The sequence below is a fragment of the Barbus barbus genome (assembly GCF_936440315.1).
Source record: "Barbus barbus genome assembly, chromosome: 21".
NCBI classification, from domain to species: domain Eukaryota; kingdom Metazoa; phylum Chordata; class Actinopteri; order Cypriniformes; family Cyprinidae; genus Barbus; species Barbus barbus.
Genome location: NC_136749.1, coordinates 25252976 through 25277436, shown reverse-complemented (window position 1 = coordinate 25277436; position 24461 = coordinate 25252976). Strand labels below are relative to the sequence as shown.

At 35.7% G+C, this 24461-nt stretch overlaps 2 protein-coding genes across 6 annotated transcripts in view; one reads left to right on the top strand and one right to left on the bottom strand.

Moving 5' to 3' along the window:
- LOC306886971 (oxidation resistance protein 1-like) overlaps nucleotides 1-15389 on the top strand; it is a gene marked incomplete at its 5' end in the record, with an annotated part of 150680 nt that extends 135291 nt beyond the window's left edge. For 3 of the 5 annotated variants that reach the window (XM_079444387.1, XM_079444386.1, XM_079444389.1), the window contains 8 exons: nucleotides 1195-1357; nucleotides 3806-3968; nucleotides 8132-8212; nucleotides 10135-10260; nucleotides 12817-12969; nucleotides 13120-13215; nucleotides 13379-13452; nucleotides 14853-15389. In XM_079444387.1, coding sequence (XP_079300513.1) covers nucleotides 1195-1357; nucleotides 3806-3968; nucleotides 8132-8212; nucleotides 10135-10260; nucleotides 12817-12969; nucleotides 13120-13215; nucleotides 13379-13452; nucleotides 14853-14988 — 992 coding nt within the window. In that variant the 3' untranslated portion in view covers nucleotides 14989-15389. The remainder of the gene's footprint in view (nucleotides 1-1194; nucleotides 1358-3805; nucleotides 3969-8131; nucleotides 8213-10134; nucleotides 10261-12816; nucleotides 12970-13119; nucleotides 13216-13378; nucleotides 13453-14852) is intronic. The other 2 variants (XM_079444388.1, XM_079444390.1) reach the window with 1 other exon arrangement.
- A 1678-nt stretch (nucleotides 15390-17067) lies between these two features.
- On the bottom strand, nucleotides 17068-24256 carry LOC306886891 (squalene monooxygenase-like). The gene is made up of 11 exons (XM_079444251.1): nucleotides 23722-24256; nucleotides 22876-23104; nucleotides 22465-22642; nucleotides 21796-21892; nucleotides 21548-21661; nucleotides 21044-21215; nucleotides 20846-20941; nucleotides 20245-20387; nucleotides 19145-19241; nucleotides 18950-19037; nucleotides 17068-18849 (listed from the first exon to the last, which is right to left on the bottom strand). The coding sequence occupies exons 1-11, from the start codon at nucleotides 23986-23988 to the stop codon at nucleotides 18657-18659; spliced, it is 1674 nt and encodes a 557-aa protein (XP_079300377.1). The 5' UTR covers nucleotides 23989-24256; the 3' UTR covers nucleotides 17068-18656.
- Between the last annotated feature and the right edge of the window lie 205 nt (nucleotides 24257-24461).

The window sequence follows — 24461 nt, the reverse complement described above, 5'->3', positions numbered from 1 at the left end:
GTGTTTATTCTTTACAAAACAATAATAATATAATATTTTATATGAAAGAGATATAAAACAATAATAAAATAATATTTATAGTATTTAATAATCATTTATATATTTTTTAATTATATAGTTCTTTTTAAGTGTTGATATATATTTAATGAAGTCCAAAATGTATTTTATTTTTATATATATATATATATATATATATATATATATATATATATATATATATACACACACATATGTATATATATATACACACATATGTATATGTTTTATAATGAAATATATTAATTTCACTTTATGATTTTTACAATTTTATTTAAAGGTCTACTTAAAGGTTACTTTAAGTTTATATATATATATATATATATATATATTAAAATTTTTTTTTTTTTTTATATATATTTTTATATAAATTATTATTATTATTATTTTTATAATCTTGAACTTGGAAATGTATAAAAAAAAAAAATATTTCTTTATTTATTGCAAGACTATAAAAATGTATGAAGTGACCCCTCTAAAATGTACTTCTTACTCTATAAAGTTATTTTGCTTATTCAACACAGTAATATTCATCAGCCTCATGGCGTGAGAATGAAGTTCAACTCCTGTCCTGGCACATATTCCTTTTTGAATCATTGAACTGTTCTGACAAATCACAGGGGGTTATTACCACAGCTCAGGACCCACTTCAAAAGTCATCTGAATTACACACCAAATTAGCCCATTGAAAAATGAATGCCCTCCCACTGTGTTTTGCAGTGTAAGTAGATTAATGTTGCATTGGCTGTGTAAAGGGCTTTGGCTCCTACAGCACTGGTGTAAGGTGTTTCTTTCTACATCTCCCGCTGCGTTGACCTTCTATTCAGTTATTAACAAAAGATGCATTGGTTTCAGCTCCGGCTATGAGCTCCCGGCAGGTTTTAGTTCATTTGAGGCCATGTGTTTTTGTTCCAGTGATTATTGCATGTCTATTTTTTTAGATAATGTGCTTCATGTCCTTCATATGCAGACTGTGAGATGATTGGTGCATTATTGCGTCACATGTTATAGACAGCCATTCAAACTTGGTCATGTATTAGTCAGTTTTGCAAGACAAACTTCAACTGCAGTTTCTTCTTTATGTTGTGGTGGATGTTTTTACCTTTGCTCAGTTTCTGTGGTGGGCTTTTAGGGTGAGCTTTTATTTTTCTGTTTCAGGCCTCATGGTGTCCAAGGAGAGGCAGAAGTCTCACAAGTTTCTGTGTCTGCGGGTTGGCAAGGCCATGAAGAAGACATTTGTGTCCAACGCCAGCGCCTCCATGCAGCAGTATGCACAGCGTGACCGCAAGCATGAGTACTGGTTTGCCGTTCCCCAGGAGAGGTGAGTCAGACATGTAGAATTTTGTTTGTGTTCATTATTTGTATAAAATCTGGTCCATTTTGCAATTTATTCTGGCAAAGCAACACGCTCTGTCTAACCATCCATGCATCCATCCAAGAGAAGTCTCTTGAAATTATGTAAATGGTAACCTGGTCTTATTACGTGAACAAGTCTCTATTTTATTTAGGCTTTTAATGCAAAATATTGTATCTTATATTATATATTGTTTTTATTTTTACAAACAATATTATTTATTATTAGTATTAGTATTAGTATGGGCTGAAATGTGACCTATTCATATTTTTGTCAGATCCACAAGAAACATGTTTCTCTATGAAATTACACAGCATAATTTAATTGAAGTCATTTTATGAGAAGTCAATTTAGTTTTAAATGAGAAATGATGTCAATTTAACATGGTCTCATTATGCGATCAGCTTTCTAGTACTGAAACAGTGCTGTCTTTGTTTTATTTCATCTACCCTCTGATTCAACACAAGCGTTCAGTGTTCTTCATCTCACTGGAACTTATTCTGTCTGTCATCACTGTATGAGATGAGTCACAGATATGTTTTAGGAAACACTTGCTGGGCTAAATCAGAATGAGAGAGTCACATTAGATTAGCTTTGAGACAGTCTACAAGTTAGGAAAAGAACTCCAGACGTGCTGTATGGTGTAGTCCTGAACAGCGTCTACTGCTGGAGAGCTGCAGAGCTCTGTGGCCAAACTGCTGTCTGTTGTTGTCAGGCTGGGCCCGGCTATGTGACCTAGTTGGGTGGCGACCCGGATGATCAGTGTAAAGTATCATGACAATAGTGCGTGAGCAGGGCCCGAGAGACGAGGCTTTGAAGCTCACACCGCCTGTCAGCAGCCTGTCTCGCCCTGATGCAAGTCACACTGAGTTTCCACAGCTTTGTCTGTGTAAAAAACAAAAAAAAGTTACATGCACTACTGTTCAAACTGTTGGGTTCAGCATTAGATTGGTCAAAAAGTAACAGTAAAGACATTTATAATGTTACTGAAGATTTTCATTTCAAGTAAATGCTGTTCTTTTGAACTTATTATTCATTGAAAAAACCGGATCACGGTTTCTACAAAAATATTAAGCTTTTATAATATTGTAACTATTTTCAACACTGATAATAAAAGGAAATGTTTCTTAAGCAGCAAAGCAGCATATTAGAATGATTTCTGAAGGGTCATGTGACGCTGAAGACTGGGGTATTGATGCTGAAAATTCAGCTTTGCATCACAGGAATAAATTACATTTTAAAATGTATTAAAAAAGAAAACTTATATATATTGCCCCTATATGTATGTATGTATGTGTATATATATATATATATATATATATATATATATATATATATATATATATACAGTGGTGTGAAAAAGTGTTGGCCCCCTTCCTGATTTTTTATTTTTTTGCATGTTTGTCTCACTTTAATGTTTCAGATCATCAAACAAATTTAAATATTAATCAAAGATAACACAAGTAAACAAAACATGCAGTTTTTGAATGAAGTTTTTTATTATGAAGGGAAAACAAAATCCAAACCCACATGGCCCTGTGTGAAAAAGTGCTTGCCCCCTAAACCTAATAACTGGTTGGGTCACCCTTAGCAGCAACAACTGCAATCAAGCGTTTGCGATAAATTGCAATGAGTCTGTTACAGTGCTGTGGAGGAATTTTGGCCCACTCATCTTGGCAGAATTGTTGTAATTCAGCCACATTGGAGGGTTTTTGAGCATGAACCGCCTTTTTAAGGTCATGCCACAGCATCTCAATAGGATTCAGGTCAGGACATTGACTAGGGAGGACTTTTTCATGCACGTTTTCACACAGGGCCATGTGGGTTTGGATTTTGATTTGTTTTCATGGTGTGTTTACTTGTGTTATCTTTGATTAATATTTAAATTTGTTTGATGATCGGAAAAATTCATTTGTGACAAACATGCAAAAAAAATTAGGAAGGGGGCCAACACTTTTTCACACCAGTGTGTATATGTGTATATATATATATATATATATATATATATATATATATATATATATATATATATATATATATATATGAGAGAGAGAGAGAGAGAGAGAGAGAGAGAGAGAGAGAGAGAGAGAGAGAGAGAGGCAAATTAAATTTAGATGCACATTATAGCCACTATTTTCATCCTGTAAAATAAAAAAAATCTTTTTTTTCTTAATACTTCTTAATAAATTAGAATGAGACATATTTGTTAATTAAATATTCTTTATTTTTGGATTATTCTTTTCACTACCAATAAGAATGTAACTTATTTAACCATGTCTGAATCCAAAACTAATTTTTCCCTAAAATCAGTACAGAGAATATGTAAAAATCCAGCAGATTCTATCTGGCTCATAAGCAGTTAAAAGATGACATGTAATATTATTTGTAACAATGTGTTTGTCATTATTTCTCCAGGTCAGACCACCTGTATGTATTCTTCATCCAGTGGAGCCCGGATGTTTTTGGGGACGGGGTAGGAAGCATCAGCCGTGATCCTGGCTTCATCGTGGTGAAGAAAATCGAGGAGTCAGAGGCAATCGAGGAGCAGCGAACTCTAGAAAATTCAGCTGAGTGGGAGGTACTGTACGGCCCGTCCAGCTCACATGTTTGGATTGATATCATATCTGTGATTTACGCTAGTGCCTGTATTCTTTGTGTTGATATGCACTGTATTTGATTAAGATATTTTCTCTTTGTTGTATTTGCACCTGTCTGTTTGCTTTTATTGTCTATTTCTATGTTCCAGGTTTCTGGAAGTGTCTTTATTGTGTTCCCCGCACTTCATACACCTTCATGCACCAGTCATACTTTGTTGTCAGAGCTCCTGTATTCAATCTTGCAAAATGTTTCTGGGTTGTTTTGGTGAAACCAAGATGCATTGTGCACTGAGCTTGCAGCTAGTGTTTTGCATGAGTGTGCAATTGTTTTATTATTTTATTTGTTTTGTTTTTTTAAGAAAGAGGCACATGTATGCAGTTTATGCATGCATGGATCCCTCAGTCGTGTTTAAAAAGGCATGGTTTAGACCAACTATGTCATGCCTGAATGAGATACAAGCAAATCATGCCAACTGGTGCAAGTGTTGTTACCTGATGTATTATGCGTGGTGTGTCTTTTATAAAGCTCTGTTTGAATGTTTTACTGATTGAATAATACCGTTTGATATTTCCCCGCATGTTATTGTGATCTGGTTGCTGCATTGAAACCAATCTGTGGCACTGAGAAACCGATACTACGACTTTGGCTGCATTTAAATTTGACTTTAAATTAATGATGTAGGGAACAAAATAGACTGATTTGTTATTCGGGAACTGGAGGATCTTTGCAAAGCCACATGATCTTTTGATATGAATAAGTAAAATTAACTTTCTCTGATCATGGCCGCGGGGGTGGCGTGAATCATGAACTCAGTTGGATATTGTGACCCCCAGGATACTCAGGGGATCAATTGTAACACTAAACAATCTGAGTGATGACATTTGTTTAGCACATGCTCAGCCAAGCTACCTCATAAGTGCAATTAAGTGTAGTTGTTTTACTTTGTGAAACTGATTTTTAGGCATAAAATTTGCATTTTGAATGTCCTGTATTTTTCTCTGCTGTCTGAAATGGTGATGCCTGTGAATATAAACATTGTTTGACTGTTAAACGTTAACAGGTAGGTCTAAATAGGCATTTCACTAGGTTATTTGATGGTTCTGTTGAGTGACATTTGAAACATGGCCAGGGTGATTCAGTTTGGTTGTTCTACTCATAAAAAGCAGTTTATTGGTTTAATGATAAGGGGACTAAATATAGTCATGCCTGTAAATTTAAACATTGTTTGGCTGGTAAACATTAACACGTTGGGGGCATTTAACATAATGAACATTGTTTCACTAAAATATCTGCTTGAAGGCTTCTTTAAGAGAGATGCACTGAGACCAGTGATAACATGGATCATCAGGTGCTGTTGCCATTTAAAGCTAAAACGTGAGGCATACTTTTCAGCTTTTCACTTGATCTTTCTTGCTAACATAATTTGTAATTCTATATATGTAAGGGATAATGCACGGCTAGCTGTGCATTAAATGATTTTATTGCATGATGTAGAGGCCAAGAACCACCCGACGTGAAATATATAAATATATTTGTTGCATAATAAGCATTTTCAGTATTGTTCTCATAAATTATTTTTATTTATAATAAAAATGTAATTTATATTAAAAATATATATGATAATACAAAATGTAATTAAATAATAAAAAATGTATTACTTAAAATAAATGTTTTGCTTTAAACATTCCTGACAGCTAAAAGAATTAGTATCCTTTAAAAGTGAAAATATCCAAGAATGCTATTAAATTATTACTTTGAGTAAGAGTGTGCTCTTATTTGATTTACACGGATTAATATAATATTTAAAGTGTTTAAATTGCCTGTGGCAATTATAATACTGACTTTTTGTGTTGCATTTAATATTAATTCTCAGTGTAAATATTTTACGTATATATTCCCTCAAGTCTGCTATAGCAGTATACTTTGTTGTTTCTCAAAATATAGTGAACAGCCTACTTAAAGAACAAGGTGGGCATCCTGCCCAAGAAATGCTGTCTAGGTAGGCAGCTCACTAGGTGAAACATGGCCAGAGTGTTTCAGTTTGGTTCTACTTCCAAAAATAGTTTTATTAGTTTAAAGATAAGGGGAGTAAATACAGGCATGTTCAGTCCAGATGAAGAATAGGTGTGTATTTAACGTAGAACGAGTCCTCGTCGACAGCCAGTTTTTCATAGTGTCAGTTTTATAACATCAATCATTTGACGCGATCTCAAGCATTATTGGTCAAATATTTAGAGGTCGCGTTTAGGTGCGACTGTTCCTTTAAAAGCGCTGAAAGCCTTCCGTACAGGAGGCGTGACATATTTTAACAGAGCCAATCAGAGACCGAATTCCTCCATTTAGTCAGATGTCATTGGCTCACACAAGTGTCCATCATTGTCTTGCCGTCGTGTTTATGTCTGAATATGGCATGTTGTCGGTCGGCGAAAGGAAGGCTGAATGTGACAGACAGTGAGATAATGTTCTCCAAGCGGGTGAAGGAAGGAAAACCTCTGACTCCCAAGTACACTTATGTATGTAAACACAAGTGTTGAGTGAATGCGTAATGTGTGAGCGGGCTGTTGAAATATTAGCGTATAATGTTGATTGACGGGCTGTCTAATGGGTTTGTGTAGCTGCTTTTGAAGTAAAACAGTGTAAAAGTGAGATATGACTGTCTGCTGTTGATCTGTGATGCTGGAGCTTGTGTGTGTGTGTGTGTGAGAATCAGTGAATGTCTCACCTGAGACGAGATGCATTTTTTATGAGTGCTCTAGTTTACCTTCCTCCTTGTACATTATTGAGGGCTGTAAAGTGGCAACTTATCGGCTAAAACTTTTATTTACCGTCTTGGAGTAGTATGACCTCTGGTCATTACTGTCGATTAATACTGCAAGTCAGTGTGCTGCAGGACTTTAAAGGAATAGTTCACCAAAAAAATAAAAAATCATAATTTACTCTCCATCATTACATTCTAAATACCAAACCCGTATGACTCGCACCAAAGAATACATTTTAAGTGAACGTCCTAGTTGCTGTTGTTTCTATATAATGAAGAGAAATAAGAACTGGACATTACTGTAAGCTTCAAAACGGACGCAAAAACCAAGACACAACGTCTGAAGCCATACGATATATTTGTGTGAATTAAAAAAAAACTCTTGACATTCGCTCTAGTGTCTGGTTGTTGAATGAATCATTCTTATGAGTCGGATCTTTTAAATGAATCGGTTGTTCCAGTCCACTAAACAACAAAAGTCTGATTCGTCAACGATTTCAACTCAAGTTAACGATTTATGGATATTACATGAAAGTATGGTTTCAGAAGACTTGTTGAATTGTAACGTTACACACTTTTGTAATACTTTTACTGTAATTTTGGAGCTTGAAATCCCTAGTACCCATTCACTTTCATTACACTGACAAGAATCGGCTAGAGTGTTCTTCAGAAATTAACCTTTCCTGGAAGAAAGACATGCAGATTTGTTGTGCACTGAGCATGGGTTAATTATGACAAAACTTTCATAACTTTTTTTTTGTGCTCGTGTTAAATGTGTTGTCAAACATGTCATATATTAATAGGTGTGGGAACCAACAAGCTGTTTTAAAATGTGTGACAGATAAGGGTTGATATTTACATAAGAATAAATGCAATAAAAAATTCAAGGTCAGCAGATGGCATTTTTCTTGCTTAATGATTGAGATATAACTTTGATGGTAGGATGGTCTACATGACAGGCTGGTTAAATTTAGGGTTTTCTGATTTGGATGATGAGGGTGAGTAAGTAATGACAGAATATTTAGGTCTGGAGGGGACATTGAGTGTTTGTCATTTCTATGTGGCTCTGCTATGGCTTATTTTAGCTACTATGAATATGGCTCGCATATTTGTCTGCAGAGGTTCATGCTAAACAATTCACACACTCATGCAAAACGCTCGCTGTGTTGTCTGCTCACATCTGTACAGTACTTTCACATGATCTAGTCTTTCAATCTTATACTCATCTCGTCCATATCTCATAAAGATGATCATTCCTGACCGCAGTTTTAGTAGTTAACATATTGTATTAAAAGAGTCCCAAACTGCACATTCTTGTACATATTTTGGCCTTATCCTGTCGTCCTGCTCAGCGGTGTGGTTGTGTCCCCTTGTCTCTGGAGCAGGTAGTGTCATGGACTGAGTACCACCGCCGGATCGATGCGTTAAACAGTGAAGATCTGCGCTCCCTATGCAAACGCCTCCAGGTGCACAAAATCTGTAGAACCCTGCAGATGTAGCTCTAGGTTTTGTAGATTGCACTTGCCTTGCTGTGGATGGCAAGTTTGCGCTTGACACACAAATGTTTGTGCAGAAAATTCCATAATTTCCCATAAAGAGTAGCCTATGAAGTGATTTTACAATTCTTAGATGCTTAACAACAGCACTACCCTTCAAAAGTATATATTATAAAGAAATGAATACTTTTATTCATCAAGGATGCATTCAATTGATCAGAAGTGACAGTAAAATTATAATGTTACAGAAGATTTCCATTTCAAATAAATAATTGATTCATCGAATCCTGAAAAAAAAAAAACATAATGCTGTTTCCACAAAAATATTGGGTAACACTTTACTTGAAGGGGTGTGTATAAGACTGACATGACACATGTCATGAATATGAAGGAGGTTTTATGCATGTTTATGACAAGTGTCATTAAGTGTCATTTTCTCAGTTATGTCATTTTTAATCTACCCCTAGCCCATAACAAAGACATCTCAAACAATGTCATCTTTGCATTAATTACATAACTGAGCGAATTACACTTAATGACAGTTGTCATAAAAATGCATAAAAAACCTTTATATTCATGACATGTCATGTCAGTCTTATGCACACCCCTTCAAGTAAAGTGTAACCAAATATTGCAACTGTTTTTAACTTTGATGATGATAAGAAATGTTTCTTGAGCACTAAATCAACATATTAGTATGATTTCTGAAGGATCAAGTGACACTGAAGTAATTATGCTGAAAATTCAGCTTTGCATCACAGAAATAAATTGCATTACAAAATATATTCAAATAGAAAACAGTTATTTTAAAATGTAATAATATTTATTTGAACAAATAAATGCAGCCTTGGTGAGCATAAGAGTCTTCTTTTAAAAACATTTTAAAAATCTTGTCAACTCTAAACTTTTGAGTGGTGGAGTACATATCACAGCAAAATTGCTTCACTATGTTAGTGGAAAATCCAAGCAGTTGTATCACTGAAATAAGCCATGCTAGAGAAAGTGGGTTGTATTTCCATGTCCAGAATGTTCTGAGGTTCAGGCGGGTGTTTGGGTTGAGACCTGCACTGACTGCTGCCCGGTTATTTGTTGTAAACAATTGATGTAATTGAAGCACAGCCGGTGTAACCTGAGTGTGTTCAGGCCACAAGAGGGAATGTTAACTGTCTGTGGCACTACATTGTAAAATAACACCACTAGTCCTGATGTAACAGGCTTTAAATTAACCAGATGTAACCAGATTCTACAAGTGGCAATCCAACACAGCACATAATTGCTTATGAAAGTGAACAAAAATGTCCTTACATTACATATAGTGCATTTAGCAGACACTTTTATCCAATGCAACTTACATTGCATTTAGTTCATGCATTCTCTAGGAATTGAAGCCATGACGTTGCGTTGCTAGCACAATGCATATTGTTTGAGCTACAGGAATCCTTCATCTCATAAAATGAAGTTTATTAATATTACCATTAACTGCATCAGAGCAAGCTTAATTATTAACATGATAAGCTGAATAGGAAAACTGACAATTTCTACTGGTTGAGAACCACTGATTTTGGGAAATAATGCAAAACAAGTCTTTTTATGAATGCAGTATCCCATATTGCCTAGCCAAAACGTTTCCTGTGAGATTAGATTTTCTCAGGTTAGTTTGTCCCCTTAGGTTATTTCCACTAGAGATAAGTCAACTCGGCTTGTGTTGAATTTACATGTTAAATCTATGCAACCTCACTTCCACAAATGTTTTGAATACCAAATCCCTGCTGCGAGAGTTCATGGGTAAATTTCAAGGAAGATCTACAGTCAGGCTTTGTTATAGTCTCAGGTTTATGTGGCATAAATCTGAATGCCAATACATAGTTGCTAATGGCTTCTTCTGTCTTTAGATCACCACGAAGGAGGATGTGAACTCCAAACATGGCACGTCCATCACCACTAGTCTGGAGCTAGAGACTTTCAAGCCCAACCTGAACGAACCCAGTGACCTTCTGGAGGCCGAGCGGATCGAGAAGGTATTCGCTCAGTGGCGCGGCAGTGAAATAAATCTGCTCACTGCTCTGGGCTTTTCAGTGTTTCATCGATCCGCTGGTCCAAAAATAGGTGGCCCTCCTCAATGTTCACCGGTTATTGATTCTTGGCCGGAGGATGATCTCAGACATGTTAACAGACAGATTTATTCCCACTCGTCATGTTATGGCCAAGGGCATAGGAATGATTTGAAAAGTGAAGGTGATGGTTCTTGACCCATAAATGATTACTCGCCTTCATGTCATTTGAAACTGATATGATTTTCTTTCTTTCATGAATTTAAGCAGAATGTTTCTGCTGACTCTTTTCAATATAAGAAAAAAATACAAATATGCACCCTTTAGGGGTAGATGGGTTACAAAGTTGTAGCTTTGAGTGTATTACCCCTGTTGTAACCCTAAAGATACAATTTTTGCCAAAAATAAAATATACTGTATTCTATACAACAAGGATTTACAATGAAGAACTGGTTCACAAAAAAAATTGTCTACATTTTAAGATCACGAGGACAGAATGATCTGAATTCTTCCACTCGTGGAAGAATTCAGATCAATATATATATTATTAAAGCAGCAAAATAATTGATTTATTTATTTTTTGTTATTGTTGTTTTTTTTTAGTTATGGGCTTGATTCTGATTCAGTCTGATTCACAAACAATTGACTCTTTTGAGTCAGTTCTTTTAAATGAATCATTCATTCTAAAATTACTAAGCATAAAGTGATTTGAAGCTATATAGAAATATATATTAAAAACAAACAATTACCAAACCACATAAAATGACTATATTTTGAAATATATAAAAATTAAAGCAGAATTAATGAACATTATAATAGTATCTAATCAATGCTCAAATAACACTGAAATTTTAATATATTTTTTTATTGCCACTACAGCAAACATTTTGTTCAGCTCTCATCCAGAAAGATGCATTTTTTGACTGTATTTTAATAAATCCTGCAGTTGTTAGAGACATTGTTGTAATATTTGTACATGACATCCTGATCTTTTGATCTGATCTCACTGTGCCGTTTCCAAAGTGTTTTGTAGTGTAGCTTCAGAGGTTTTGTGCGGTTATGAGGTTTAAGTCATTGCGCCCTGCGGCTGCCCACCTTTCAAACGCATCAGCGCTCTGTGAATGGATCACCTAAGGTGGCCTCTCGCGGAACCCTTTATTCAGACGTAGGCCTATTTTGTTGGTAAATCAAATAAACTCGTGTCATTACGCAGAGTAATTCAATACTCTCCAGGCGCTGGGAAAACCTGGACCTGCCAGAGGACACAGAGACCGCTGCACAGGAGCATGTGTCGAGGAAACACACAGCACTGTACTGCCCACTGTGTGTGTGTGTGTGTGTATAGTGTATATATATGGTGTTAAGCTTCTCTGTGTCTACTGGTGTGAAAAGGTCAGTGCTACTGTAATTAGGCTCTTAATGTTTCGCCCTTTCTTCTGCTCTGATCCTGCACACGGCTTTTATTCGTTCAGTCATGTTCTCCTGTTTTGCACCTTTTCTTTATTACTTTATTGTTATTTACAGATTACATCAGCAAGTACTCAAAACATTCAAGAGCACAGAAACTTCTCAATGCTGCCTCACAACGTTTATCAATAAAATAATTTTGCTACAAAATGCTACAAATATATTTCTTATCAACAAGGTGCTAACGTCTATTTTTAAAGTAGTTACATAAATGTCATTTTACCATGATAGATTATTTTACTTCTGAATTCTAGATCTAACTTTTATTTATATCCACTTTATTTATATTATTTATATCCTAATTTTATGCTGCAAATATCAATGAAAGCTTGTCCATGCTGGCAAGTGACCATAGTGTAAGCAGGATAATCCAAAACTAGGTGTCCACAGCAGTCTTAGTTTAGTATTATTTTTATACTATTATAGTTTTTATTAATATTTTGGAATTGACATTTATTTTTACATTTTCATTCAAGGTTTTTATTTGTCGCATACAAGTGAAATGTAAACCTGTTCAGCTATTGAAACTGTGCATTAAATATATAAATATTAGATACAAATAATATAGTAAGTACCGTTTTTCGTAATTTTAAGTTACTTTGTAATTTTTGGTTTTTATTTTTATTATTTATTTATTTATGCATTTATTTTTTCATTTGTATTGTTTTTTATTTTTATATATATATATATATATATATATATATATATATATATATATATATATATATATATATATATATATATATATATATATATATATATATATATATATATATATATATATATATATTATTTAGGTTCTTTTAGTTTTAGTTCAGTTTATTTTTTATTTATTTCCACATTTAGTGCTTTAACTTAAAACTTGCCAAGTTAACGTTTCTTGTTTTCGTTTAGTTTAGCTTTTTCATTTAGTATTTCTAATTTATTTTCTTTATTTCAGTAAACAAGAATTCTTCTAATAGTTTTAGTAAATGATAATAAGGTTTTTTGCATTATAACCATTTATTGCACCCCTAGTCACAGATTATCCCTAATTTATTCCCTGTTTTCACTCAGCTGGCGAAACATCTTCCACCCAGAACCATCGGTTACCACTGGAATCTGGCCTTCAGCACATCTAAACACGGCATGAGCATTAAGACGCTGTACCGGACCATGCAGGACCAGGACTCACCCATGCTGCTGGTCATCAAAGACAGCGATGGACAGGTCACACTCTTCTCTTTATCTCTCACAAGACCTTGGTTTCAGACCTTGACAGTATTAAAAAAGTACAAGAATAAGCCAAGAGTTCTCATGTCATGTGACCAGAAACAGTGATCGGTTTCCTAATCAGATCTGGTCTCTGTGCTCTTGTAGATATTTGGGGCTTTGGCATCAGAACCCTTCAAAGTCAGTGAGGGTTTCTACGGCACAGGAGAGACTTTCCTGTTCACCTTCTATCCAGAGTTTGAGGTTTGTGTTCAGTTGATCCGTTAATTTTCATTACAGGCAGAATAAGCTCTAGCTGAAATGAATTCTGATTGTGTTTTTCCTTTGGCATTTTCATGTGCAAAATTGATTACAGGATTTGAGTTTTCTTGTTCTAAAATGCTGTTGTTGTTTTTCTCACTGGCAGGCATATAAATGGACTGGTGATAATCTGTTCTTCATTAAAGGAGACATGGATTCTTTAGCCTTTGGTGGAGGAAGGTCAGTAACTCAGGGCCTTAATAATTAATGTTAATATTTTGAATGCTGATTTTCATTAGAGATATTTGTGTCAGATACAAATGAGTATGCAAAGGTAAACATGAAAGTTTGGCCAGCACATTGCAAGCTCGTTGTCTCGTTGCACAAACTAAACATGCAAGTTTTTTTTACTATGTATCTCAATGCTGAAGCGTCTGCTTGGAGAGTCAGCTTCTTGTGTCTGTTCTGTTTATACTGAATGTGTTATTTTTCAGGTAGCTAGCTATTAAAATGTTGGCGGTTTAACAAACTTGATCAGCAAGTTTCTTTATCAAAGCCTTTTCCATGACAGTACTAAGTACATGAGACTTTTGAGAATGCACTGCATTCTTACACTACCATTCAAAAGTTTGGGGCCGGTACGATTTTTTTAAATGTTTTGTCTCTTCTGCTTACCTGGGCTGCGTTTGTTCAACATTTGAACAGTAATATTGTGAAAAATTATTACAATTTATTTTTTTTATATATTTTTAAAAAATTAATTTATTCATGTGTTGCAAAGCTGAATTTTCAGCATCATTACTCCAGTCTTCAGTGTCACATGATCCTTCAGAAATCATTCTAATATGCTGATTTGCTGCTCAAGAAAGATTTAATATTATAAATGTTAAGTAAATGTGCAGCTTTATATTTTTGTGGAAATTGATAATTTTTTTCACAATTCTTTAATGAAGAGAAAGTTCAAAAGAACAGCATTTATTTGAAATGGATTTATTTTAGTGCGATCAAACAATGAATCACGATTAATCGCATTCAAAAAGTTTTTATATACATAATATGTCTGTGTGTGCTGCGTATATTTATTTTGTATATATGAATACACACACGTCACACAGTATATATTTAACATGTATTTACATGTGTATATAGTTATATTCATATATTTGATATTATATATAAATATTAAATATATAAACACAACATTTTTCTTAAACATAGACATGCATGGGTGTGTATTTATACACAATAAATATACACAGTACACACACATATACTATGTAAACAAAAACCTTTATTTTGGATGAGATTAATCACGATTAATCGTTTGACAGCAGTAATTTATTTATAACAAATTATAGAATTATAGTTGTAATTTAAAAAAATATAAAGTATTTTTTAATCAATTTAATTTCATCTTTAATAAAAAAAATTAATATTTTTTAATCTTACTTTTGAAAAGTGGCGTATGTTGTATTATTAATTGCAGAGTGACATTTCAGACAACGAAAGATCTAAATAAAGGATTTGCATCCAACTACTGTAGTGTTTTATATAGTTCTTAAGCATATTTACATAGTTTTATTTTAAAACCCATTATATTCCAAGAGACTGATCTGAGACTGAGTTTTCTTCTCTTTCAGCGGTGAGTTCGGGCTTTGGCTGGATGGGGATCTTTATCATGGCAGGAGTCATTCATGCAAAACCTTCGGGAATCCCATGCTCTCCATGAAGGAGGATTTCATCGTGCAGGATATTGAGATCTGGTCGTTCGAGTAGCAGCTCACACGGAGGTACCTTTTTGTCGTTAGTTGGCGAGAGGAATTGGACCCGAGGCAGATCCCAAACCTTACTGCACATCACCGCGGCTCCCAGGAAGCCCGTAACGGACGCTACTGTTACCACGCTTGTCGTATGTTACTCCTGCATTTAATACAGAGCTCTTCTTTGTGCTGTTTAGTATGTGTGTGTTTTGTTAAAGCCGTGTGCAGCGTCAGTAACCAGCAGGACCCCCCGAGCACTTTTAACATCAAGTGGAGATGATGATGATGGTGGTGGCGGCATGGGGTTTGGGCTGCCCGAGAACTGCCATAGTCCAATTTACCTGAGCCAAAGCGCCAGGAGTTTGTTCAAGAGATGATGATAGCCGATAGGATGTCACTACTGGATCGATGGGGATTAAAAAAAAAAAAAACGACAACGGGAAAAGAAAAGCAAACAACTGAAAACACATTCCCTTGCTCTCAGAGGAAGAATATGCATTTTTGAGACATTGACGGACGACGGTGGCGTCCGGGAGAAGATGAGAACGCATCCGTAGTTTCTTTTGAGGCAAAATATTCAAGTGTCGTGAAATTGGTAGTCTTTCTGTCATTCACTATCATAGCACACCATGTCGAAGCACATAATCGGAAACCCCATAGTCGTAATGTTCTGTTCAGTGGGTTTTATGTGTGAGTGTGGCTAACATCGACTTTTACTGTTCGTAGGCAGAAATGTGTCGCAATAGATTTGTGGAATATGCAAATTCCTGTCCTGTGACCTCAATAATCCAGACGGGGCACTTTTGTTTTCCCCGTTTCTCTTTCCGAGAGACCTTTTACGTCTTGACAGATTAATTGCTTTTCTGGGTATCATTTGAAAAGCCTGAGACGTGGTTTATTTGTTTTCATGAATTTAATGACAATACTATATATATATATATATATATATATATATATATATATATATATATATATAATGATATATATATTGCTGTTAAGTGTGACAGTGATCTTTTTTGTGCTGATTTCTCAGCTGTTACTAATATATTGTATATTACCCTGTAAATTAATGTTAAAATAGTAGATTTGTTCCTATATATATATAAATATATAAATGACTATACAGTGTGTGGATTGGTGGGTTGCTTCTCGCACTTTATTAATCTAGTTTCAAGCCAGGTTCTTCAGGCCTCATTAGCAGTAGCAGTACAGTATATATTTTTGTTGATTTGTCTTTTAGATTATAGAGTAAATGAATCGTTTATAAAGAGCTTGCTGCTACTGTGGAGAGGAAAAGTCTCAGTGGTCGAGCACAGGGTCGAATGTGACGGACTCTAGCAGGGAAAGTCTCTTCTTCTCACGTGTCCTGTCCCAGCGGTTTTTTTTGGTTTTTTTTTGTCTGGTCTTTTGGTCTTTTCGGTGTCTAGATTGACTGTGCACACAGAGAGAGGAACACAAACGTCCTTTCAGACTCGCAGACGAGAAGTGCAACAAATCCTTCATCTACTTCACCGGAATATAATGTTACAGTGATGTTTAAAGAACAATGAATACTAATAAATTGTTGTAACCTGGGACAGAATCAGGTCTCTTATGGTTTTTATTTTTTTGGTCTGGTCTCTTCATCACAAAATAAACAAGTAAATTAATTCATTTTATTATGTCAATACCATAGTATTTTATAAGGTAATATCATGCTAATGCCATGTTTTATCATTATGGCCATTCATATAACATGGCATTCAGGCCATTTATATTTATTATATATCATGTATTATCATTTATTTATATTATATATATTCAGGCCTTACACCTTTTTGAAAGGGGAAAATTAATGGTGCATGCATGTATGAATCTCCATAATTTGGTTCAGGGATGAAGTCTATGTCAACACGAAACACTACCTCAACCCATTTACTTGTGTAATCTGTCTTTTCTGAGGGAAATTGCACATTCATTGAGATGTTACTTCATTTCATACATGGGTAACTGAGTGGCAGGGTTGCCAGGTTTAGACCTTAAAACCCTCCCAATTGCGCCTCAAAACTAGCCCAATCGTGTAAAATACGACTCTTTTTTTTTTCTTTCTTTCTTTGGTGGGGTTCTCCTGATAAAATTCGCGTTTTGGGGGTTAAATTAAATATCACGTTATTGGGGTCGCTGCAACAATGTAGCCCAATTCCGCGGGAAAAACGTGAACTTGGCAACACTACTGAGTGGATCACCAACTTGTTTGTGGAGTGGCTGGAAAAAATTTAAGAGGGATTCGTGAAGGTACCAGAAAGTAAAAATTGCCTCTGAGTTTATTTAAAGTATTATCTATTCTAACTAAATAACTTACAGAGATATGGGAATGGCCATATTTTAGACCGCAAAAATTAAATGTAATTTGAATTCACATCAAAAGACGCCGATCGCGTCTGTTCTAAACCGATTATGATGGGTGATTGACAGGTGTTAAAATAGAAGGGGCAGTGCTTGTAGGAAGTGTTTTGAGGCTGTTATGACTGGTTGCAATGACAACTTTTCAACTGTAGCCCTGACGCAGATGTAGAATCATGTTTTTTAATCTTTTTATTTTGTTTACAAGGTCAAAGTGACGCTGTTTCCATCCTGCTGATGCGCCGCCTGCTGGACATACTGTATTTTACACAAAATGTTGCTCTTATTGTAGTTATTTATCCCACAAACATCCATCCAATTACAATAGAATGATAGATATTAAAATACAAAGCCTGCAAAACTGGGTCATTCCAGTCTGTCAAGCTATATTTGACTCAATATCAATATACAAAGAGGACAAATTATTTGAAAGAACAGTCCATAGAGTGGCTACACAGAGCCAAAAGTACTACAGTATGAACACAGAACCACAAGCCCATGGCTGAATTAGAAACTAAGTAAACCTCACATTAAAGCTCTCATCTTCTTTCAGTAAATATCCACATGATTTTACTCTACACTGAATGCCAGATTCATTGCACACAGAATTTTTTTGACGGCACTAAATGTTAACTGTTTTTAAACAACAGAGAAAGGCAAAAATGATAATGGAAGGCCCCATGTGGAAAACCGTGATAAATGGACACAATTCTGAAAAACTTTGAAACCACAATAAAGCAAAACATGAGAGGAAAACAATTACTTCAGCTACAAATGAGATGCAGTCCCATTGATTTTCCTTAGTTCTTGAAAACAATTAAAGCATCTACACAGTTTCACAGGTCCAGCAGCCTAGTGCTTTGACCATTATGATTTGATGAATTAACTTATTTTGCACTCAGAAATGCATTAAAAACATGCATTTCTGACTAAAAACTTAAAATTGACCAGATTTACTCATTTAATGCATATTCCTCTGAAACAGATTGCATAAGAAATGGTTTGTAAATGCTATTTCATATTGACTTGAAAATAAAGCACAGGATTTTCCCTCATTTAATTGCAGGGTAAGGCAAATTTCACTACATCATTAGCTTACTCTTAGTGTATGAAAATATAAGGCAGGGTCTTTGTCTATTAATTTTAGACACCATATGCATTTCCTCATCAGAGACTCGTTCCTTGTGCAGTATGTCTGACGTGAATCCCTTTTTCACTCGGATGTAGCCAACATTGACAGATGTGTCACGTTCACCTTCTGAAGAAATCAATTTGTTTTTCAGTTTTAAAAAAAGTTCCTTCCTAGTAAATCAGGTACTGTAACTCAGAGTAAATGAGAGGAAACATGACACCACAGGCTCTGTACATGATGGCTGCGCTGTTGACCAGCGCTCGTGGTATCGTGAGCCAGGATTCAGATCTGAAGCTGAAGTATATGGCGTATAACGCCACAGCGAAAAAGTGACCAATCAGAGTAAAGGGTTTCGGCGACAATCTGAGGAAACAAAAACAGATTAGTGGTGTCAGAAGATCTCAGATATCTGCAAGAACCAGTGAAAGACATCTGATTTGGCAGATTCTTTGTTAATGCTTACACGGACAGAAGGCCGATCGGCCCATTGATGCATTCTCCGCCAAGCTTGAAATAGTGGAAACAGGCTTTTCTCAACTGATGCAGTGAATCTGAAAATAAACAGATGTTTTAGATATAAAGCGCTACTTTAGTTGTCAACTTTATGATTTTTAAAACTGTGAAAGCGAAATATTTAAGAATGTGTTTTGTCACTTACTGTCGGTCGCAGCAAACAGCTCGTACAGAGCTTGAGCCAAGACGTTCACCACAAACGAGTGAGATGATTTACGCTCCCAGTGGAATTTCTTCTTTGCCTGATAACAAAAACAGTCTTCATTGCACATTTTTTCATTTCTCTGATTCGCTATGATGATCACAGTGGCATTTAAACATTCATCCAATGCAATCTGTTCCAAAACAGATTTGTCTATTTGAGGTGCCTTACTGTCTACTTACCTACTTACATTCTTAAAGGAAATGATATTACGCAGCGCTTGAAAGTAGTCCTCAGCTAGGTAACTAGTTATGATACAGCTGGGGACTATTTTCAGGCGCTGCGTAATATCATTTCACCTGCTGCACCCATGGTACGGCAGCAAAGTTCCTTGATTATTACACCAGAACGAGAGTATAGTTCCTAGCCATATCGGCCTAGAAAATCGCTGATTGTCATTTTCCGTCAGTCTTAGTACACGATGTAACTACAGAAGAGTCAAGCTTTAAGTAGGAAAAATATCGAAACTCTTTGATCATTTTTGAGCGAGATGCTAATGTCTAATCCGATTCAATGATCTATGCTAAGCTAAGCTAAAAGTGCTACCACCAGGCCCGGAAATCGGCTGAATGGATTCAAAAACGTTAAAACTCAACTGTTTAACTCTAGGGGAGCCTATTTCCAAAAAAAGTGGAGTGTTCCTTTAAGAATAAAGCTTCTTTATTGGCATGTGTGATTCCATGAAAGATCCATGGAACCTCAAATGCACAAAAGGTTTTTTTATAGTGTAAAAATGTTCTTGCGATTATTAAAAAATAAACCGTTTTTAATAAAACCTTTTGCAAGTGTATTTTTATGCCTAATCAAATAAGAATAAATGTATACATAAACCACAAATACTGAGTAAAATATTTTTCTGTTTATCAATAAAAATATATTTTACTGTGCATCTTATGCTAGTATGTAGACAACTTACTATGTTTTGCAAAAAAGTTGATGTTAAATGTTGTTTTGATCTAGTATGCAGTGAAGAACAGCAATTACTGGCACTAGAAAGGTACCTAATTTTACACTCTCAGATTATTGTTAACTGCATTTGTTACCTGGAGCACAGCTGTATTGTCATAGAGATCAGGGATGTTCTTGAGCAGGTCTCTCCAGATGCGGACGTCATTCAGCACCACACTCATGCCGCCGCCGGTCAGAGGATGACGCATGTTATACGCATCGCCTAACAGCAGAACCCCTAATGGAGGACAGGTGGGTCATTTCATTTAAACTCTTCCACTTTTATGTAACATCTACCTTTTAGAGTTCTAATGCTTTAACACTTAATTATTCCAACATTTGACATGTCATTTTTCTGATTAAGTCTCTCATGCTAACCAAGACTGCATTTATTTGATCAGAGATGCAATAATATTATTAAATATTATTACAAATTTAAATGGTTGTTTTCTATTTGAATATATTTTCAAATGTAATTTATTCCTGTAATGCAAAGCGGAATTTTCAGCATCATTACTCCAATCTTCAGTGTCACATGATCCTTCAGAAATCATTCTATGCTGAATTGCCAATCAAGAAACATTTCTGATTATTATTAATGTTGAAAACAGTTGTGCTGCTTAATATTCTTTTGTGGAAACCATGATACACTACCATTCAAAAGTTTGGGCTAAGTAAGTAATAAACAATGCTTACCTTGTTTATTGACTGGTGCGGGTGGCAGGAAGCTGGCGGGCATCGTTCTCAAGCGATCGTTCTGCAGGGCCAACATGAACGGCTCTTTTAAGTGCTCTGTTTAAGCAAAATACATATATTTGTGAGCATTGTGTTGTCTAAATGCTTAAATTGCATTGTTGTGCTCTGTAAAGTTATTTTGAAGTCTAAATCTGATACCTGGTAATTGTGAGTAGATTTTTTCCGTCATATACTGCATAAGGTCTCGAGGCATCTCTCCTCTGATGTCCACCAGAACCCGAGTTTCATTGGAGGAGATCTGATAGATCAACACTGGACTGGGATTAGCTAGAACCAGCTCTGCATGGTTAGGCTTGAACTGAGGAGAGTCCTGGAAGAGAACATCATAACACAATCGATCACTGTGGTACAATCTTAAAAATAAAGGTGCTTCACGATGCCGTAGAAGAACCTTTTTGTCTAAATGGTTCCATAAAGAACCTTTAACATCTGAAGAACCTTTCTGTTTCACAAAAGGTTCTTTGTGTGAAAGAAGGTTCTTCAGATTATAAAAAGGTAAGAAAGAGATGGTTCTTTAAAGAACCTTTAATGGAACCAAAATTGGTTCTTCTATGGCATCGCTCTGAAGAACCAAGCACCTTTATTTTTATGTGTACTTGGGAATTTTTAACAGAGATGTGCAATTGTCACCCTAGTATTTACCTTCATTATGCATCCAACAAAATGAGAAGACACTTTAGCTTTCCCAGAAATCAGATTCTTACGGAACTTGGAGAAACATCCGTCAGCAACCACCGTCATAGGAGCATGGACCTCCTGAGAAAGAGAGAACGAGTATAATTGCAGCATGGAAAATCTGACTGCCAGTGCAAATCTAAATACCTGTGATCCATATAAAACCATAACCAAACTTTTACAAATATTACAACCAAGTATCAGTGTGTCACTACCTTGATTATCCCTGAGTCCTTCTCTCTGTACTGAATTCCTGTCACACAACCATCTTCTTCCTCCAGGCTGGTCACCGTTCCCTCCACGAACTTCACACTGTGCAAACATGACATGATATTAGACCCATCAGTCTCCAAATCCTTCACAAAAGCCGAGGCCTCAGAAACACAATAACATCTATCTAAACCAATAGGTGCTGTATATTCTTACCATATAGGTGACCCTAGACCACAAATAAGGGTCAATTTTTTTAAATTGAGATTTATGCATCATCTGAAAGCTGAATAAATAACCTTTCCATTAATGAATTTGTTAGGATAGGACAATATTAGGCTGGGATACAAATATTTGAAAATCTGGAATCTGAGGTTGGAAAAAAATCAAAATATTGAGAAAATCGCCTTTAAAGTTGTCCAAACGAAGTTCTTAGCAATGCATATTACTAATCAAACATAAAGTTTTTATATATTTATGGTAGGAAATTTACAAAATATCTTCATGGAACATGATCTTTATTGACCCATACAATGTTGGCTATTGCTACAAATATACCCCAGCGACTTAAGACTGGTTTTGTGGTCCAGGGTCACATATAAGGTCAATATAAGCATGACATTCGTCATCAGTATCTTTATAGCCATATATTAGTAACTGCGTCACGTATTTACTTGGGCTCAGCGAGAGCAGCTCGACGCAGTCCCATGATGAAGCGTCCATGATGGAAAGCACGTCCACCCTGAATGCTGTTCTCCTGCTGGGGATACGGGATCTCCACCTCTGTTTGGCTCTCCAGGTCATGGATTACATAACCATTCACCACATGGGCATCCAGACCTTCAACAGCATCTGAGAGAAGACAAAAATAAATTTTAAAAATACTGTGAGTTTGTGAATATAAAATGCAATGCTTAAAAGTGCAGTTTAATACATTTAGATATTACAGATCTTTGCAATAAAAGCCTGCTTAGTCTATGTATTAGATATTTGAAAATATATTAAAATATGCAAGGAGGATTTGAAAGAGCATGCATTTAATAGAAAGATCAGATGAAGTGTGACTGTAAACGGGATATGTGTACCCTCCAGGCCGAGTTCTCTGAGTGCCCGATATCCTCCCGGCTGCAGAAGTTCTCCCACTATCCGATCTGGTTCTTTCATGTCCCTCTCCACCACTGTGACCCTCCGGCCGTCCCGGGCCAGAACGGCAGCCATGGCTGACCCCAGCACACCAGCGCCCACTATGATGACCTCTGGATCCTCTGCATGACCGGACTGACTGTCTGTCGCCCTCTTTCGCTTTACATCTCTCTAGATATAAAGAGTGAAAACAGAAAAGTGAGTATTATACATTTTTTTTGTATTCTTGAAGTATAATATTAATAAAGATAATCATATTTTAAATAATCAAATATAACAGTTTGACAAGTTTATTTCAGTGACAGCCAGGTGATCACAAATTAAATAATATGATGGTTATTATAATTTTTTAATGATTTACATCATGGTTATTTTAGTTAACTAAAGGTTTAAGATTTAAAATAAAGGCAGGAAATGAAAAACATTCAAATTACTAAAATTTAAAAGTATCTCAGTGATACAAACAACACTTAATGAAAAAAGTAACACTGGTTTAGGCTACAAGTATTCTCTTACAAGTATGGGGGTTCTGTGTTTTTAAAAATCAATAAAATGATATGTAATAATAATATGTAATATGTTTCTCATTTACCCAACCCAATAAACAAACAAATAAATCTGATTAAAAAAAAAAAAGATTGCACAATCCAGTTGTTTCGATTTTTCTGTAACATAACTCCAAGTTATTAGTGGTGAAATATTTCCAGTGATATTAAATAGATTTCATGCAAATTAATTCACAACTATAAAAACACAAAGACAACGTATGATCAAAAACACTATCTCACCTTCTTAGAAGTGCGACTACAACTGTCTGTAGTGGACTTGGAGAAGAGTTTTTTGGTCGGAGGGAATGTAGTCAAGAGTTTGAGAGGCTTCAGGAGAAACTGAGGCGCTTTGAGCGTCTGTCTGCTGAAGCCGAGGCACGTGATCATCAGCCCCACGGACACGCACAGCACCGCGGCCACTAGCAGCTCTCTGGGCGCGGTGCTCACCAGGGCATCGCATTTCTTATAGATATACGTAAAACTTGCAATTCCAAGAAAGGTCCACATGTTAAAAATCAAAACAAAAAAAGAAAATAAAAGACACCTTTATAACGTTCAAAAATGACAAGCACAGGTGATCAGAAAATAGTTATTTTCCCATACAAAAACTGGGAAAAACAATAGTATCCTTTTTCAAAATAATTTAGGTCATGAATTCAGTGAAAATCCTCTTATTATAAATAATCATAAATAAAAAGTAAGTATATTATCCAGCACATGCGTCCACTCGGGCTGGTGCGATGCTTCTAGGTGATGCTGAATAATTTATGATAATGAGGACGCGGATCCTCTTGCAGTTTGTAGACAGCAGCGTCCCGCCTCCTCTGTTTAGAGCGAACCAATCAGATGCGAGTATTCGGTGAGCAGAGCTCACGCTATCTGGCCATTGGCCAATCCAAGGCTGCTGGTTGGCGAATGGACTGCAGTATGATGTGATGTCATAGAAAGGTTGCGTTTGGCAGATGTTACGAGCTTGTTAT